A 17,103-nucleotide genomic window follows, 5' to 3' on the forward strand; every position below is an offset into this window, starting at 1 on the left:
ATTCTAGTGTCTCCAACAGATACCATATTACAGAGTAGTTAGAACCTCTCTCATCTCCCTATATGATCACTGCCTGTGGGAAGCAGAGTGCACAGCTGTGACTGCGGTATATACTGTAGCTGGCGGTAAAGTGAGTAGGGTTCCTCTGCAGGGATGGGATTAGTTGGCCTTGTGCTTCCGGACCAAATAATTTCATAGTGTACGCAATATATGAGTCCAGTCTAGGTCATCTCCTCTGTCAAGTTTTTTACTTCCAGGATCATCTGGAGCTTTAGAATAAAGTCTGAAGGATTGTTGCTGCTATCAGCTGCTGATAGTGGTTTGGATTTGAAGGACTGTGCAAAGTCAGAGCCAAAACGTCACACCATGCGGTACCATACTAGCATTATGGTGTAACCATACAGTGATGCATACAGTACAATGAAATTATGCCTCACTCCCCCATCCTGCCAATGTCCAATAACGTGTACGTCTTCTATGACTTGCTCAACCACTAGCTTTTGCAGAGGAGGAAACCCAATCAGAAAAGGGGAAGGCAGCACTAGAGCGGTTCAGGTATTCGCAAACTTTTATTCTATACTGCTTTACTTTTATTCAATACTGCTATAAAAGATCAGTTATAGAAAGTCATTTTTACTTATTTATTTTTGTTTGTTTGTTTTTTAATCCCAGGTCTACAGGATAATCCTTGGTTTTGTGATTGCCGGATTTCAAAGCTGATTGAGCTGTCAAAGATTATGGATCCGCAGGTGATATTCCTGGATCCCCAAGTGATCTGCAATGGTCCTGAGTCTTTAACTGGCATTTTATTTCAAAAGGCTGAACTTGAGCAGTGTTTAAAGCCCTCTGTCATGACATCAGCTACAAAAATCACCTCACCGTTGGGCAGTAATGTTCTTCTAAGATGTGATGCTACTGGCTATCCCACCCCTCAATTAACATGGAGCAGAATGAACAGCACAGCCACTAATTACACAGGTAACTTTCAATGGCCACGTTACTTTATGTACAATTTCCAGTCCTGAGTCCTGAAGCAAGGCTTTTTCATATTAATTTGAACCATTTTATCAGTTTTTAGACAATGTGTACACTGTTTAATTTAGAAGATCTAGAGCAGGGGTCTCAAATTCAATTTACCTGGGGGCCGCAGGAGGCAAAGTCAGGATGAGGCTGGGCCGCATAAGGAATTTCACAATCGCGGCGCATCGCCGCCTCTGCCCGCCCCTCTCACTTTTCCTTCACAGACAGGGGCGGGGAGAGGCGGCGATCCGTGCGGCGATTGACGTCAGGAGGGGCAGAGCTGAAGCTGAAAGCTCTGCCCCTTCCAGGAAATGCCGGCGGATTGCCCCCGGGCGATTTGGGGGCTCTGCAGCCCTCGTTTAGCGGCGGGGATGCGGCGGATTACTTGGGAGCACTGAAGCGAACTATAAGGGCCCTTTTCCACTAGCGGCATTTGTGATGCTGAATCGCAAAATCACAAACCGCTAGTGATTTTTTAAATCGCTACGGTTTGCACATTAACATGGGAATCGCGGTAGGCAATTTCCACTACCGCGATTCGTTTTTTGGTCAAACGCGATCGCGCCACGGAGCGATCTTTGCCGCGATTTTGCTATGCAGTACAGTCCATAGCAAAATTGTGAACACAATCGCCGGAGGTTTCCTGCACTTTTGCGATTCAGCAACCGCTAGTGTTCAGCGTGAACGCTAGCTACTGCTAGTGGAAAAGAGCCCTAAGGAAGCTTTTGCCGACGAGGGCCACAAAATATTGTATCAAGGGCCGCAAATGGCCCGCGGGCCGCGAGTTTGAGACCCCTGATCTAGAGTTTCATGTCAGTAGATGAAAATATGTATTATTATTATCGATTTATAAAGCACCGACATATTTTGTGGCACTGTACAAAGTAAGAAACAAACATGGGGTGCAAAATAAGACAGACAATGGTGTACACCACACCAATATATGAAATTGACTACAATAAACGAGTTGGTACAAAATACAGAATTGATATAAAATACATAATTGTTAATTACAGTAACAAAATTAATATGAATAAATGTGTACATAATCCAAGACACAAAAGTGTGAGAGAGCTCTGACCTTGCAAGCTTACAATCTAAAGGAATGGGGGGGGGGGGGGGGGGGGCGCTGCAGAAATGGTTAATAAAAGATAAGGAAAATGATAGGATAAAAGCAGGGTAACGATTAGTGCTGCTGTCTGCTAACGATATATGCAAAGTCTAATTCTTGAACGTAAATACACGTCAAAATGAGAGATACTAAAAGAGTTAAGAGCTGTTGAATTGGATATTAACCATTTGACATCCCGGTCTAAGATTAAGGCCTGGCTTAAGCTTCCTCTGTCGATAGTGGCCAGAGTGAACCTTATAAAGATAGTACTTATGCCCCAGATCCTATATATTTTACATAACTCTCCAATACGGTTGGAGATATTTGATAAGATGTTTATGAATCTGATCTGGAACAAGCAACCTAGGATTAAATTACAATACCCTAAAGATGAGGGAGGGCTGGCAGTTTCTAATCCCTGGGTGTACTTTCTGTCGGCTCAGATGCAACATCTGGGTGATTGGGAGCAAGAGGATTTGGCTGAGTCAACTAGAGACTTATTGAATTATTGGGTGGGTACCAAATCGATTTATGAAGCATTGGAGGGTGTACAGGCTTTTCCCTGTCCCCTAAGATGCCTACCCTGGTCCTTATGCATAAAGTGTGGCGCAAAGTTTGACTTCTAAAACAAATAAAGGGGTTAACTGTTTACACTGTGATTTGGTGCAATTACAGCTTGCCTGAGCTGGGCAACCTGGACTTTGGGCATAGTTGCATTAGTCTGGGTATGGATAAGTTGAGCAATTTATTTGTAGGGGATAGACTGTTATCCTTGAACTCTCTGTCACAGGCTATGCCTTCAATCCCCAGAGGTTTACTCCAATTTCAGCTGTTAAGATTTAAACATTCGGTCAGGGAGCAGGCCGATACGTACGTGTTTCAGCGTCAAGCGTGCCCAGTGTTTAATATGGTGGCACAGGCCACCACGAAGCAAGGTCTCATTTCTGTGTGCTACCTATATGTTACTTACTGATTTTCATAGGAAGTTTCCTTTGAGGTGTAGGGAGTCCTGGGAGAAGGATATCCCGGACCTCTTAGAGGAAGATTGGCTGGAGGCGCTGCAGGCTGTTCCTTTTAGGTTGGTTAATGCTACTCAAAAATGTACACAACTCTAGATTATTCATAGGACTCATTATACACCTAAGTGTTTGCATCGTCTCGGCCTGCTTCCTTCACCTGCTTGTCCTAGATGTGCTAGCTAGGGAGTAGGGACCATGGTGATCTTGTCCATATGCTTTGTAATTGTCACAAATTTAGGAGATACTGGGGTGTTGTTTTGGATATTATGGATGAAGTGTTTAATATAACAATTCCTCGATCTGTTCTCGTCTGTGTATTAAGTTCTTTTGAAGATGGTAGTGCATCTGATAATGTCAAAATTGCAGTGATCAGGTCTTTGTTTGTGGCGCGGAAATTAATCCTCCAGATGTGGAATAATCCCACACCTGCTTCCCCAACTATGTGGGTTCTGCAACTCAATAACTCCTTAAAATTGGAGAAAGTTATATATGCACACAGTATTCTATTGGTAAATTTGAAAAAAATTGGTTTAACTGGCTACCTGTGCAGGACTACGTTGACCCTGACCTTGTCAGGGATCAAATTCTGGCTAATATTGGCGTATCTGGCAGTTTGAATATTAATGTATGATATTATGTATCTATGTATCTGGTTACATTGTTGTTATTGTAATGTATATTCGGTAATGATGCCCTGTTCCTTCTTCGCCTGTTATATTTGCTGAGGCTTCAATAAATTGAGTTTTGTTGATTAAAAAAAAAAAAACATTTGACAACTAAGGACAAGATGACTAATGGCAAAATGATACATGCAATAAACAGACTTTGCCAAGATCCATCATGTCAAGCTGCCTAAAATACCTCAGACGTAGATGTAGAATTAGAGGGGAATTTCTTAACAGGTTTAAAAGTCTGTATATGAGCCCCACGGCTTACAATGTTTATTGCACAGCACATTGATGATCTGCTGTTTTAGTGACTAGTTTAGCAAATCCAACTTCTACCTGCTATAGGCCAGCTTGCAACCTTCCATAGAGCAGACAATGTGAGGAGGTTTTTACCCAGATCTATCAATTGTACATGTTTAAGTTTGTTGCTTTTCACAATTGTACTGTTTCGGCCAAGCTTGAACTCAGACAATCTTACTTTTTCCAAAGCTTGTTAGGACATTCATTTAATTTTTGGAAAGCAAGTATAGAAAAGTATCTTACGTCTGTTATTGAAGTTTAGAATATCTAAAGGTAGAGTTTAGTAAACTTTTACTGCAGTGCAGGTTGTTTTTTTATTTTATTTTTTAAGAAAGTATATTTGAATATAATTGTGACATTACTTTTTTTATTTTCAGTTATTCAGGAGTCACCAACAGATGGTGTGAGATGGTCGATCCTAAGCATGAATGGTATTTCCTATAAAGATGCAGGAGAATACAGATGCAAGGCTAAAAATTTGGCAGGCATATCAGAGGCATCAGTAGCTGTTGTTGTGGTTGGTTTTGTCACTACAACAGGATTACCACAACGTTTTGGAAGGATACAAGGAGCAGATCAGACAAAGAGTGTTGAGATGGAGGCAAATGAGGAAGAAGTTACCATAAGCACAATCTGGTCTCCAGAGATATTAACCTCCACTGCACCATCAACAGAAACAACAGCAGAACCAACTGCAGCACCAACTACATCTACATCAACCACAGTAAGGACTACAGAGAAGAGACCACAGAAAACCCGAGGCCAAGTGGTTAACAAGAAGTCTCAGGTTTCAAACTCAGCCAACAAAGAAGCAGAGATTCTTAAAAATATTGCTGATATTACAGAACCAAGTACTGTTGTTCGTAATCTTAAGGTCACCAGTGAGACAGAAGATCGGGTCACACTGACATGGAAAACTCTCAACACCACCAACAGCTCAAGTCTAACTGTACTTTACTCAAAATATGGTGAAGATGAAATGCTCAGGTTAAGCACAGATCCTAGTAAAAATAAAGTAACAATTGATGGCTTACAGCCTGGTACAAAATATATGGCATGTGTTTGCCCAAAATCAATTCGTCCAAAGAAAGACCAGTGTATTGTATTTTCTACAGATTCTCTGCTTAAGAGTGAAGAGAGCAGTTTCCAGTTTTCTGCACTGATAGTGGTCAGCAGTATTGCTTGTGTCATTGTCCTACCTATCATCTTCTTCTTGACTTACAAAGTCATGAAACTGCAACGTAAACCTCAGGCAACTGGTGAAGACGACCTATTAAAAGAAACTTATGTCAAATTTGAGACTTTATCCCTCAGACCACGGACTATAAATTCAGGGGGAGAGCTATGGACACGGAGAGACACAACTGAATCAGAAAGACTACTTTTGTGCTCTAGGTCAAGTATGGACTCACAAGGGACCTTTAAAAGTGACGGATCAAGGCCGGAATATTATTGTTAAAATGTAATACTACAGTCTTGGTTAATTTTTATTGTTCTACTATTATGTTTATTTGTTCTGGATTTTAATAAAAGACATTTTACATTTTAAACCGTTTTATTTAGTAGAACAGTAATTTGAACATGGACATGTATTAGACTGGGGATGATCAAAGAGGTACAAATAATTCAGAATTGAGGTAAATTTTATGCACATTTACAATAACCTTATATAAATGGGTACTGGAATGAAAATAACGTGATGAATAAAATTGTTTATTTTTTTCTTACAATATTCATTCTTAAATTATTTAATCGGTGTTTGCCCATTGTAAAATATTTCCTCTGCCTAATTTACATTCTGAAATTTAGAACAGGTGGTGACAGCTTCCATCCTGTCAAGTGCAGCTCTGCAGAATGTTTTGTTTCTGAGAATTCTGGAGCCAATTAAATGTCTGGTCTCCCATAATGCTCTGGGAGAAGTATTTCGCATAACTAAACAGCCTAGGCTAAACATCACTGGAAGGGCTGGGTTACGTTCAATATGCAGTACCATATAGTTATAGGAAGTATTTCTGATGCTGAAACCAGGGAAATTACTGTAAAAGTGGGTATCCTGAATAATTGACTGCATTCTAATATGTCACTACAATGCCTCTTTAGCCTTATGTTAGTGCAAAAATAGATATTCGCAATTAAATTATATTTTTGCTATTTTGCAATGCAAATTCAGAATCCCTGAACCTTGGAATTTGGTTTGGAATTCTGTGCAACATTTCAGAATTTCAGTATATTACATGTTTGGCAATTCTGACCATCCCTGTTACGAGGTATGGATCATAAAGAGTCTATTACTCATATTTAACTGCAAATTCTGTTACAGTGACCTGATACCAGTTATATGAATATGCGTGTGTTTTGTGGTATTGAGTGAAAGGCTGTGGGTTCCCCAAAATGGTTAAATTAGATGTACGTCACTGGGAATAAAGAGGGTAATTAGTGTATTAACAATATGAATAGCCATATGAAGTAGATAGATGCTGGTATTGTTTTGCTCTATAATGCTTTACAATGTCCCTGCTGTGCTACAAGAAGCCAGAGAGTAAGGGAACATCTTAGCTTTTTATATGATCTTCCAGGAATGTATGTGACAGCGCACACACGCCATCAAATGCATTCTTGATACTTCTCAGCTACTCAATGAGCACAGTTAGAGAGCAGAGAGGTTCGCACTGTACATAACCTTTCCTTGTCCTTCCTTGCCATTTTTTCGAGCGGCAGAATCTGCAGCTGTGCCCCCTCACAAGGGTGTGTTCAGTAGCTAAGCTTGAATGCCAAGCTCTTGGATGTCTCATTACTTCCCACAGTGGCATTTGGGTCACTGTCCAGTTCTTTTGGCTTCCTCTGCAGGCAGCTGGTGACTTGTATCCTTCTCTGTTCAGGGTCACTCCATGTGATCAGCCTTGAAAGTTAAACTTGAAAGTCGTATGTTACTTTCATGTCTGCTCACCTTTTACTTGAAAATCTTAAAGTGAAGTAAGAGGAGTGTTAGGACCCAGCTGGGAATTCTGCGGAGCAAATGCTGGGGTGAAGCTATGAAAGAAGAAATGCTGCCCATTGCAGCACATTCTGGCACTGGTGTCATAATTTAAGCATGTCAACTAGCTTAGAACTGCAAACACACCCTGGAGTGTGTTCCTGTGCCCAGCTGGTTGACTGTGCCTCTCATTCAGGACCAATGTTTTATGGCTTCATACTGCATAGGTAAGCTAAACATTATCTCTCTGACAGTAATTTAATATACTTCTTTAGTAAGGCTATAATTACATCTCCATACCCATAGCAGTGATGTCCTCTGCGAGCAAATCCTTATGCTAGGAATACACTATGCGTTTCTGCCGCTCGATTCTCCATTTGATCGTTTTTGCTGCTCAATTCTCCACTCGATTCCCTTATGTTTCGCTCGTTTTTCTTATCTTTTTCCATTCACTTCTATCAGAAATCGAGCGGCTAAATGATCGAACATGAGATTGGACATGTTGGAAATTATCTATCGAACCCATCTATCTGCTGCAGAAACGCATCGTGTATTACCAGCATAACGGCCTCAATTCTGGTAGCTATGTGAGATAAATATTTTTTTGTAGGTAAAATACCTCATGCGGTATTTTCCTCTTTTTTTTCAGTAATTCTGAAAGATTTTTCTCCATTTCCGAACATGAGGTAAAACATGTGGTAAAACATGAAGTAAATGCATAAAGTGAGGTAAAACATGAGGTATTTTAGTGGTAAGCATGCAGTAAATAAGTAATAGTAGTCTTTAATTGTCTTCCATAAGTTAGGATAGTCTTTGGAAGAGGTTTTTTTTTTTGAGGCGGGAAGGTGTATTTGATTATGTAGCAACCTACGAAAGGTATATTTATAGGCATCCCTTATAAAATAAAATCCAGTAAATATTTGGAGTTTTATTTCTACTATTCTTTTCTATTACATAGCCTGAATAGGAACGACACGAAAACAGCAATAGGTACTCCACTAAAAACTGCAAAATGCATAGAATTGACTTTACCTCCAGGTACAAGCAGGTCTTAAACTGATCGGTAAATTTTGTGCTAACATGTTCTTTAATTTCCATGAGAATAGCTATTTTCTGTAAATTACCTAATGAATTACCTCATAATTTACCTCATGAGATAAAACCTGACTAAAACCTACAAGAATTGCTAAATATCTCATGAGGTAAATTACCTCACATGAGGTAATTTATTTGATAACCCTACCAGAATTGAAGCCAATGTCTTGTTTGTTTCTTCAGAAAGGCGGGACATACCTTTTCTATGTAACATAGCAGACTAGTTTTACAAAAAACAAGCCATCCATGAATTGTCTTGGGTGACTAATGTATTTGTGATTATTATTATTTTATCATTTGGTATTTATATGGCGTTGACATCTTCCGCAGCGCTTTACAGTGTATATAGTCATGTCACTAACATGCCCTCAGAGAAGCTTACAATCTTATTCTTACTATAGATATATGTCCATTTTAATCTAGGGCCAATTTAGGGGGAAGCCATTTAACTTATTTGTATGTGTTTAGGATGTGGGAAGAAACTGGAGAGTCCAGAGGAAACCACATAGGCACATGGAGAACATCATTGCTGAGGTATTCAAACCAGGGACCCAGCACTGCAAGGCGAGAGTGCTACGTCGGCAGCACGGTGGTGTAGTGGATAGCCCTCTCGTCTTGCAGCTATGGTAAGGTTTAGATTGTGAGCCCCTCTTTGGGACAGTTCAAGGAATATTTAAGTGAGAAAAAAATGAATTTAACACCCTGGAGTCCTTATGTGCCCCTGACACAAATGCATTGATATCTATTGGCATGAGAAAGTAATATCTTCATGAAATTACGAGTCATTGCAAATTTACACACCATAATTCGGTGCAAAATTAATTTTGAAATTGTTTTAAATTTATCTATTGCGATTTTGTATCCTGCAGCTGGGTGTGCTCTACTCATGCGCAGTAGCGATATCTGCATACTGTGCATGCTCTCAAAGCTGGCCCATCGCCGTGAGTCAACGGCTTCTGGGCATGTGTGGCCCCGAGCACCCTCGTAACTCCCACACAGCCGTGAGCGATCTGCACTTGCACAGTACGCAGATATCTCTACCGCGCATGCGCAGAGCGCTCCCGAACTCAAGATACAAAATCGCAATACAAGAAATTTAAAACAATTGGAAAATTAATTTTGCACAGAATTGTAATTATGGTGTGTAATTTTGCAATGACTTGTAATTTGTAATGGGTTTTCTTATGTGTAAAATATGTGTTCTTATGCCCATAAATGTCAATGCATTTGTGCAAAGACCTGCTTTTATGCCCAAGTCAGTGGATTCCTTCTATGTCATTTTGTGTAACTTGTGAAAATTATGTGAACATTAATGTTAGCAAAATTACCCGTTTCCAGTGACGTAGCTAAGGAGCTGTGGGCCCCGGTGAAAGTTTTTTTAAAATTGTGGCCCCCCAAACACTCTATATGTAACAATTGATGCGGCCCACCAAAACTTGCCAAGGACAACCACAGTGTCAGAGGTGCAAGAAGGGGATGGGGAACAGTTTAATGATTACTACTATTCAAAGCACCTATAGAAGTGATTATTACAGCACAGGACCATTAAAAAGCTAATACTGTAGTAGAGGAAGGGCATCTTAGGGCCCCTGTAGCTGAAGGGCCCTGATGCGGTCCCAACCTCTGCACCCCCTATTGCTATGCCACTGCACGTTACGATCAACACTAGTGAGTATGATCTACAGCCCTTTCTCTGGTTGTGCCAAATAAACAGGGTTGTTATATATGACCTGCTAGTAGTATATGAGTTTAAAGAGGCACCGTAGTGACATACAATAAAATGCAGTAAATAATTAAGGATACTGACTTTTACTTTAACCATTTATGCCGCACAGATGTGAGCCTCACGTCCGCAGCGGCAGCTGCTACAGCCGCAGGGACGCGATAGTCACATCCCTGCAGCTTGGGTGCATCCTTCCGCCGCCGCTTTCCACCGCCGATCATTACATTTAATAAGGTTCCCAATCATTAATTTCCCTGCAGGCCACAGTGATGCTGCCTGCGTCACAATGTAGCAACACATTGTTTCCTATGTAGCATACTGATTGTACGCAAATAGGATTTGCTCAGTGGGGACGTCTTGTGACCAAATAGTAAAATTACACCTACTGACTTTAGGGAATAAAAAAAAAAAAATAACAATTAATATGTATGTCAAGAGGGCATATTATTATAAATGTATGGGCTAAAAATTAGCGATGGACGTAAAACTGAAAAAATTTACATTTATTTCCAAATAAAATATTGTCACTATACATTATACTAGGGATATAATTTTAACGTTGCAATAACCGGGACAAATGGGCAAAAAAATGTGTAGATTTTAAATTACATTAGCATGTGGTATTTTAGAACTATAATGGCGGGAAACTGAGAAATAATGATTTTTTCAATTTATTTCTTAATTATTCCTGTTAAAATGCATTTAGAATAAAATAATTCTTAACATAAAGTACCACCCAAAGAAAGCCTAATTGGTGGCTGAAAAAAAAAGATATAGATAATTTCTTTGTGATAAGTAGTGTTAAAGTTATTGGAGAATTTAAGGGAGGAGCGCTGGAATGGGAAATTCCTCTCCTCCATAAGGTGAAAAATACCCGTGGGCTGAAATGGTTAATTATCCTGGTTTCAGCATCAGAAACCCTTCCTATTTCTATATATTGCTGTATATTGTATGTAACCCCATCCTCCCAGTGATGCTTAGCCTAGGCTAATTATATATGTGGAATTCTCAACCCCAGAGCATTTTGGGAGACCAAGTATATCTTGTACTGGATTCGGAATTCTCAGAAACAACCGTTCCGCAGAGATCATCTATCAGTACTAAAGATGTCGCCACCTGTGATAAATTTCAGAATATACGCTAAGGAGGGGAAAGATTTTACAGTGGACAAACACTGACTAAATAATTTCTAAAGTAATATTGTAAAAAATGTAATAATTAAAGTAAGTAATGTTGTGAAAAAACAAACAATTTTATTCCATTACGTTATTTTCACTACAGTTCCTGTTTTAAAGTTTAAAGTGGATCCGAGACAAACTTTTGCTGCCTTCATTTTTCTGCCCCTTACATATAGTTTATTGGGTATTCTTTCCTCCAAATGCACTTTTTTATTTTATTTATTACCTAGTTGCATGTAAATGAATGTATCAACCCCCCAGCTCCTCCAGCGCCTAGGCATTCTGAGTTCCATGCTGCAAGTGCTCATGTGAGGTCAGCGTGAGGAGAAGGAGGCTTTTGCTGAAGCATGCATAAGATTTCAAAGGCAAGGGGGTGGAGAGGGGAGGAGAGAGGAGGAGAGGGGGTGGAATTTTCACAGTCTGAGGGGTGGAGATGCAAAGCAGCTTGCCTGTGTAATGATGACATGTGGAATATGGCTGCTCTCATTGTATCACAGGAAGAAATAATCATATACTGTTGAAGCCGGTTGCAGCTAGATTTACTGTGTAAACCATCTAAACTTTAGATAAGATATGTAGACAAGTTACTTGTTATAGTTAGTTTTTCTTCTCGTAACCGCTTTAAAGGGAAATTCCATTGGCAGAAATTAGCAATAATCATACATAATTGGAACACATATATAATGTAGATGCAAGTATATTTAGCGAATTTGAAGAGTTGATGATTACAAACCAGTAGAAAGAAAGAGTAGAAGTCCCTATAACAATTAATCAGGGCCTAGCTTTATATAAGGTTAACAAGCAAGTATGTTTTATTTCAGAAGCTAAAGCAGACAAAATATCAGATTTTATCTATCCTACTAAAAAGCAATGCTTAGTGTGATTTGCCTCCGTAAAACAGAAGGTACTTGTGATAATTCATCTTTCAGTGAACATCTGTAGTTACCCACAATGCACTGCTAGTGAATATGCAAATTATCTCTTTATGCCCCAGAAGCCAGGCTTACATCCCGAACCGCTGGTGTATAGCAAGCCTATAGCTTTACATTTTACAGTAGGTAGTAGAAATCTTACAGAACTGATAGGTTTTGGGCTAGTCCATATCTTCATGGTGGATTCTCAGCATGGTCTTTATTCTTTAAATCCTTCTCAGGTAGTGTCTCAGTAAAGATGCTGGCCAGCCTCCCTGCTAGCTGTACACCTTTTTTTGGCAGTTAGATAGAGCAACTGCAATTTACTAAGTTCTTTTGAAAATATCAAAAACCCTAAAAGACACAACCCCCCCCCCCCCATGAGGAGATGGGCTACTCCAAAATCTGTCTGTTCTGTCAGATTTCTATTACCTACTGTAAGTGACAGCAACATAGTAGAAAAGTAATTTATATCTCATTTTACTCTGGAAGAAATGTACTTCGTATTTGTATGTGTTTACATGTATTTAAAATTGTGAGATTTTTGCGATAGTGGCCCTTTAACTCTAAATTATAATAATCTGGTCATAGAAATGAGATGATTTAGAAAGACTGAATAACCATCTGAAGACTGTGGTTTGTTAAGAACCATGGCCAGTATTTTAAATAAGTTTTATAGCCTTTACTACTGTTGTTGTACCCATGGGCATAGCAATAATCCCTGCAACCCCTGCCATTGCAGGGGGGCCCATAGGATTTGCGGGCCCTTCCTCCTCCCTCTCCCCAACCGCAAATGCAGCCAATTAGCAAGAAATAGAGATGGCCTGAACCTCTGATTATAGGTTCGCGAACCGGCTTTGCGAACCTCCGCAAACGTTCGCAAACTTGCGAACTTTCGCGAATCGCAATAGACTTCAATAGGGAGGCGAACTTTGAAAACTAGAAACATTTATGCTGGCCACAAAAGTGATGGAAAAGATGTTTCAAGGGGTCTAACATCTGAGTTTTTGCATAAATGAGTGGGATAGACGCCAAAAGTCCCGGGGAAAAATCTAGATTTGACGCAAAGCAGCGTTTAAGGGCAGAAATCACATTGAATGCTAAATTGGAGGCCTAAAGTGCTTTAAAGAGGAGCTGTTAGGTATAAGGTCTCAGAGAAAAAAACACATATATCAGTAGCTAAATATTGGCTGTACTTACATTACATATGCATTTCACTGTCCACGTTTGGATTTCACAGAATTTTTATATAGTATTAGCAGAGAATGATGCTCCTGACAGCTCATGGCAGGTTCCATGTTTGTCTGTCTCCTATGAAGCCAATTGTGTCGTCATGTCCTCCCTGCTTCCTGATGATTCCACTCACAAAAAAGATCGTAATGGAAAACACTACTGTGCAGTGAATATTAATTAGCCATGTGGCTAGGAACAATAGCGGACTCATGCAGTATACTCTGCCCTGTGATTTTTCAGTGCTGTGAGCTGGGTTGCATAACAAGAGCCTGTAACTTCTCACTAGCAGCCGAGGGGAGGACCCAAGGTGGGGAGAAGTAGCCCCAGAATGCTTTGCAGTATGTTATGCGGCCTCTCGTCCTTTTAAGAGCTTGGGAATAACAGCCTTGCTGTTCAGCACACATCAAAAGTAAGAGAGATTTTTAACTTCAGTATTGCCTTTTTGGCTACCTTCTAAACTGTTTAACACAGGAGAATAGAGGTTTAAATTAGCTTTTGCTTTTTGCAGCCTGACAGTTACTCTTTAAAACATCTTGCATGTGTATACATCAATCAGGTAGTGTAATTAGTGTACTGCTTCACACTGACACACCAAACTCACTGTGTAACGCACCGCAAACAGCTGTTTGTGTTATGATGGCCGTGTTGGACTGGTGCGCACCATGGCGAGAGTGCAGGTGATAGCGGTTTTCAAGCCCATATGGTCGCCAGGCTGAGGTAGCTCAATGATAGAGCAACAGTGACTGTCCAGCTGATCGAATTTGGTCTGTCCACAATGAAGCAACGACCTTATTATCTTTGGTGTGCCACCCCCCGAGACACTCATATAGCCGTCAGTCATTGCTTCATTGTGATACGCAAGCCCCTTCACCGCGGCAAGGTAACGATCATGAAGGGGAATTGACACATGTACATGCCTTTTGTTTTGTTGTTGCAGCCACAGTGCAGCCAGAAAAATTAGGCAGTCATGTACACGCACCAGAAAAATTAGTATAGCGGCTGCTGCTAGCCTTAAAAATTCAGGAATCCACCTGGAGTCCTGGACCCTGTTGGTGGTGGCGGAGAAGGCAGTCAAGCGGCCTGCAGGCAGAGATGCTATGTGGGGACCAACTTAGTCATGGGGCAGGCAGTCACATGGCATGCAGGCAGAGATGCTGTGTAAGGGGACTGACTTAGTCTTCAGGCGGGCAGTAGCCCTCCGGGATCCATGCCTCATTCATTTTGATAAAGGTGAGGTACTGAACACTTTTGTGACTTAGGCGACTTCTCTTCTCAGTGACAATGCCTCCAGCTGCGCTGAAGGTCCTTTCTGACAGGACGCTTGAGGCAGGGCAAGACAGAAGTTGGATGGCAAATTGGGACAGCTCTGGCCACAGGTCAAGCCTGCGCATCCAGTAATCCAAGGGTTCATTGCTGCTCACAGTGTCTGCATCCACACTTAAAGGAGAACTGTAGTGAGAGGTATATGGAGGCTGCCATATTTAATTCCTTTTACGCAATACCAGTTGCCTGGCAGCCCTGCTAGTCTATTTGGCTGAAGAAGTGTCTGAATCACACCAGAAACAAGCATGCAGCTAATTTTGTCATATCTGTCAAAATTGTCAGAAACACCTGATTTGCTGTATGCTTGTTCAGGGCCTGTGGCTGAAAGTATTAGAGGCAGAGGATTAGCAGGATAGCCAAGCAACTGGTATTGCTTAAATGGAAACAAATATGGCAGCCTCCATATACCTCTCACTACAGTTCTCCTTTAAGGCCAGGTAGTCGGCTACCTACCGGTCGAGGCATTGGTGGAGGGTGGATCCGGAAGCGCTAAGCCGAGGCGTTGGACTAAAGAATGTCCGACATCACCATGAGATTGCTGGAGCGTCCTGTCCTTGCCTGCATGGACATGGGAGAAGGATTACTGGCAGTGGTACCTTTATTGCGTTGTGCTGTGACATCACTCTTAAACGCATTGTAAAGCATAGTTGCCAGCTTGTTCTGCAAGTGCTGCATTCTTTCTGCCTTCTGGTGATTTGGAAACATCTCTGCCACTTTGTGCCTATACCGAGGGTCTCGTAGCGTGGCTACCCAGTACAGTTCATTCCCCTTGAGTTTTTTTATATGGGGGTCCCTCAACAGGCTGGACAGCATGAAAGACGCCATTTGCACAAAGTTGGATGCAGACATACTATCTATCTCCTCTTGCTCTTCCTCAGTGATGTCAGCTAAGTTCCCCTCCTCCCCCAAGCCACGAACAATACCATGGGAAAAGTTGAGCAGGACAAGCCCCCTGCGACACCTGCTGCAGTTGTTCTTCCGCCTCCTCCTCCTCCTCCAAAACAACACCTTCCTCATCATCTGACTCCTCTTCCCCAAATGACTCTTCCTCCTCCTCCTCCCCCCTTTATGCTGCCGCAAGTGTTGAGGAATCATCTGCTTCTGCTGAGAATTTATCCCACGACTCTTCCTCCTGTTCCTGTTCACGCTCCTCCACAGCTTGATCCACCGCTCCAGGAAGTAGGCATATGGGATCAAGTCGCTAATGGCGCCTTCATTGCGACTCACCAGGTTTGTCACCTCTTCAAACGGCTGCATGAGCCTGCAGGCATTTTGCATCAGTGTCCAGTACTTCAGCCAGAACATCCCCATCTCCCCAGACTGTGTCCTTTGACTGTAGTTGTAGAGATACTGTTTGACGACTTTCTCCTGTTGTAGAAGGTGGTCGAATATCAGGAGGGTCGAATTCCAGCGAGTAGGGCTATCGCAAATCAAGCGTCTCACCGGCAAATTGTTTCTCCGCTGAATATCGGCAAATCATACGAGATTGAGCACATGTGCCATGCAGGGTACATGTGTCAACTTTCCCAAATTCAAAGCCGAAATGAGATTACTGCCGTTGTCACACACCACATTGCCGATCTCCAGTTGGTGCAGGGTCAGCCACTGATCCACCTGTTTGTTCAGAGCAGCCAGGAGAGCTGCTCCAGTGTGACTCTCCGCTTTGAAGCAAGACATGTCTAAGATGGCATGACACTGTGGTACCTGGCATGCAGTATAGGCCCTGGGGAGCTGGAGAGGAGATCACAGCACCAGTAGAGCTGCACAGCCACGTACTCCCTGCTTGCCATCAGTCACCAGGTTGACCCAATGGGCTGTGTAAGTAATGTACCTACCCTGACCGTGCTTGGCAGACCAGGCATCCGTGGTCAGATGGACCCTTGACCCAACGCTGTGTGCCAGAGATGACACCACTTACCTCTCAACTTCATGGTACAGTTTGGGTATCTCTTTCTTAGAGAAATAATTGCGGCCTGGTATCTTCCACTGCGGCGTCCCAATGGCCACAAATTTACTGAAGGCCTCAGAGTCCACCAGCTGGTATGGTAACAGCTGGCGAGCTAACAGTTCCGCCAAGCCAGCTGTCAGACGCCGGGCAAGGGGGTGACTGGCAGAAATTGGCTTCTTCCGCTCAGAGATTTCCCCCACGGACACTTGACTGCTGCTGTGGGCAGAGGAGAAGGAGCAGGTGTTCTGTGTTAAATAGTCAACCACGTACTGACAATCGTACTGGCAATCTTGGGAGTTAATGGGACGTGCCTTCTTCTGAGCACTGTAGGTGGGTGCACTAAACAACAGGTAGGTATATGCAGTGATGGGTATTACAAATGTGCACCTGTCACACACACGTACCGTGAACAGGTACAGTGACTAGTGGTATTAAATAGCACACTGCGTTCGCTCACGTAGGTAGGTGGGTGCACTGAAAAACAGGTAGGTATATGCAGTGCTGCTGGGTATTACAAATGTGCACCTGTCACACACTCGTACCGTTAACAGGTACAGTGACTGGTGGTATTAAATATCACACTGCGTGCGCTCATGTGAG

At 41.9% G+C, this 17,103-nt stretch overlaps 1 protein-coding gene across 1 annotated transcript in view; it reads left to right on the forward strand.

Moving 5' to 3' along the window:
- LRIT3 (leucine rich repeat, Ig-like and transmembrane domains 3) overlaps positions 1-5,668 on the forward strand; it is a 39,770-nt gene extending 34,102 nt beyond the window's left edge. The window contains exons 3-4 of the mRNA XM_068270477.1: positions 673-978; positions 4,496-5,668. Coding sequence (XP_068126578.1) covers positions 673-978; positions 4,496-5,577 — 1,388 coding nt within the window. The 3' untranslated portion in view covers positions 5,578-5,668. The remainder of the gene's footprint in view (positions 1-672; positions 979-4,495) is intronic.
- Positions 5,669-17,103: the final 11,435 nt, after the last annotated feature.

The sequence above is a fragment of the Hyperolius riggenbachi genome, chromosome 1 (genome assembly GCF_040937935.1).
Source record: "Hyperolius riggenbachi isolate aHypRig1 chromosome 1, aHypRig1.pri, whole genome shotgun sequence".
NCBI classification, from domain to species: Eukaryota; Metazoa; Chordata; class Amphibia; order Anura; family Hyperoliidae; genus Hyperolius; species Hyperolius riggenbachi.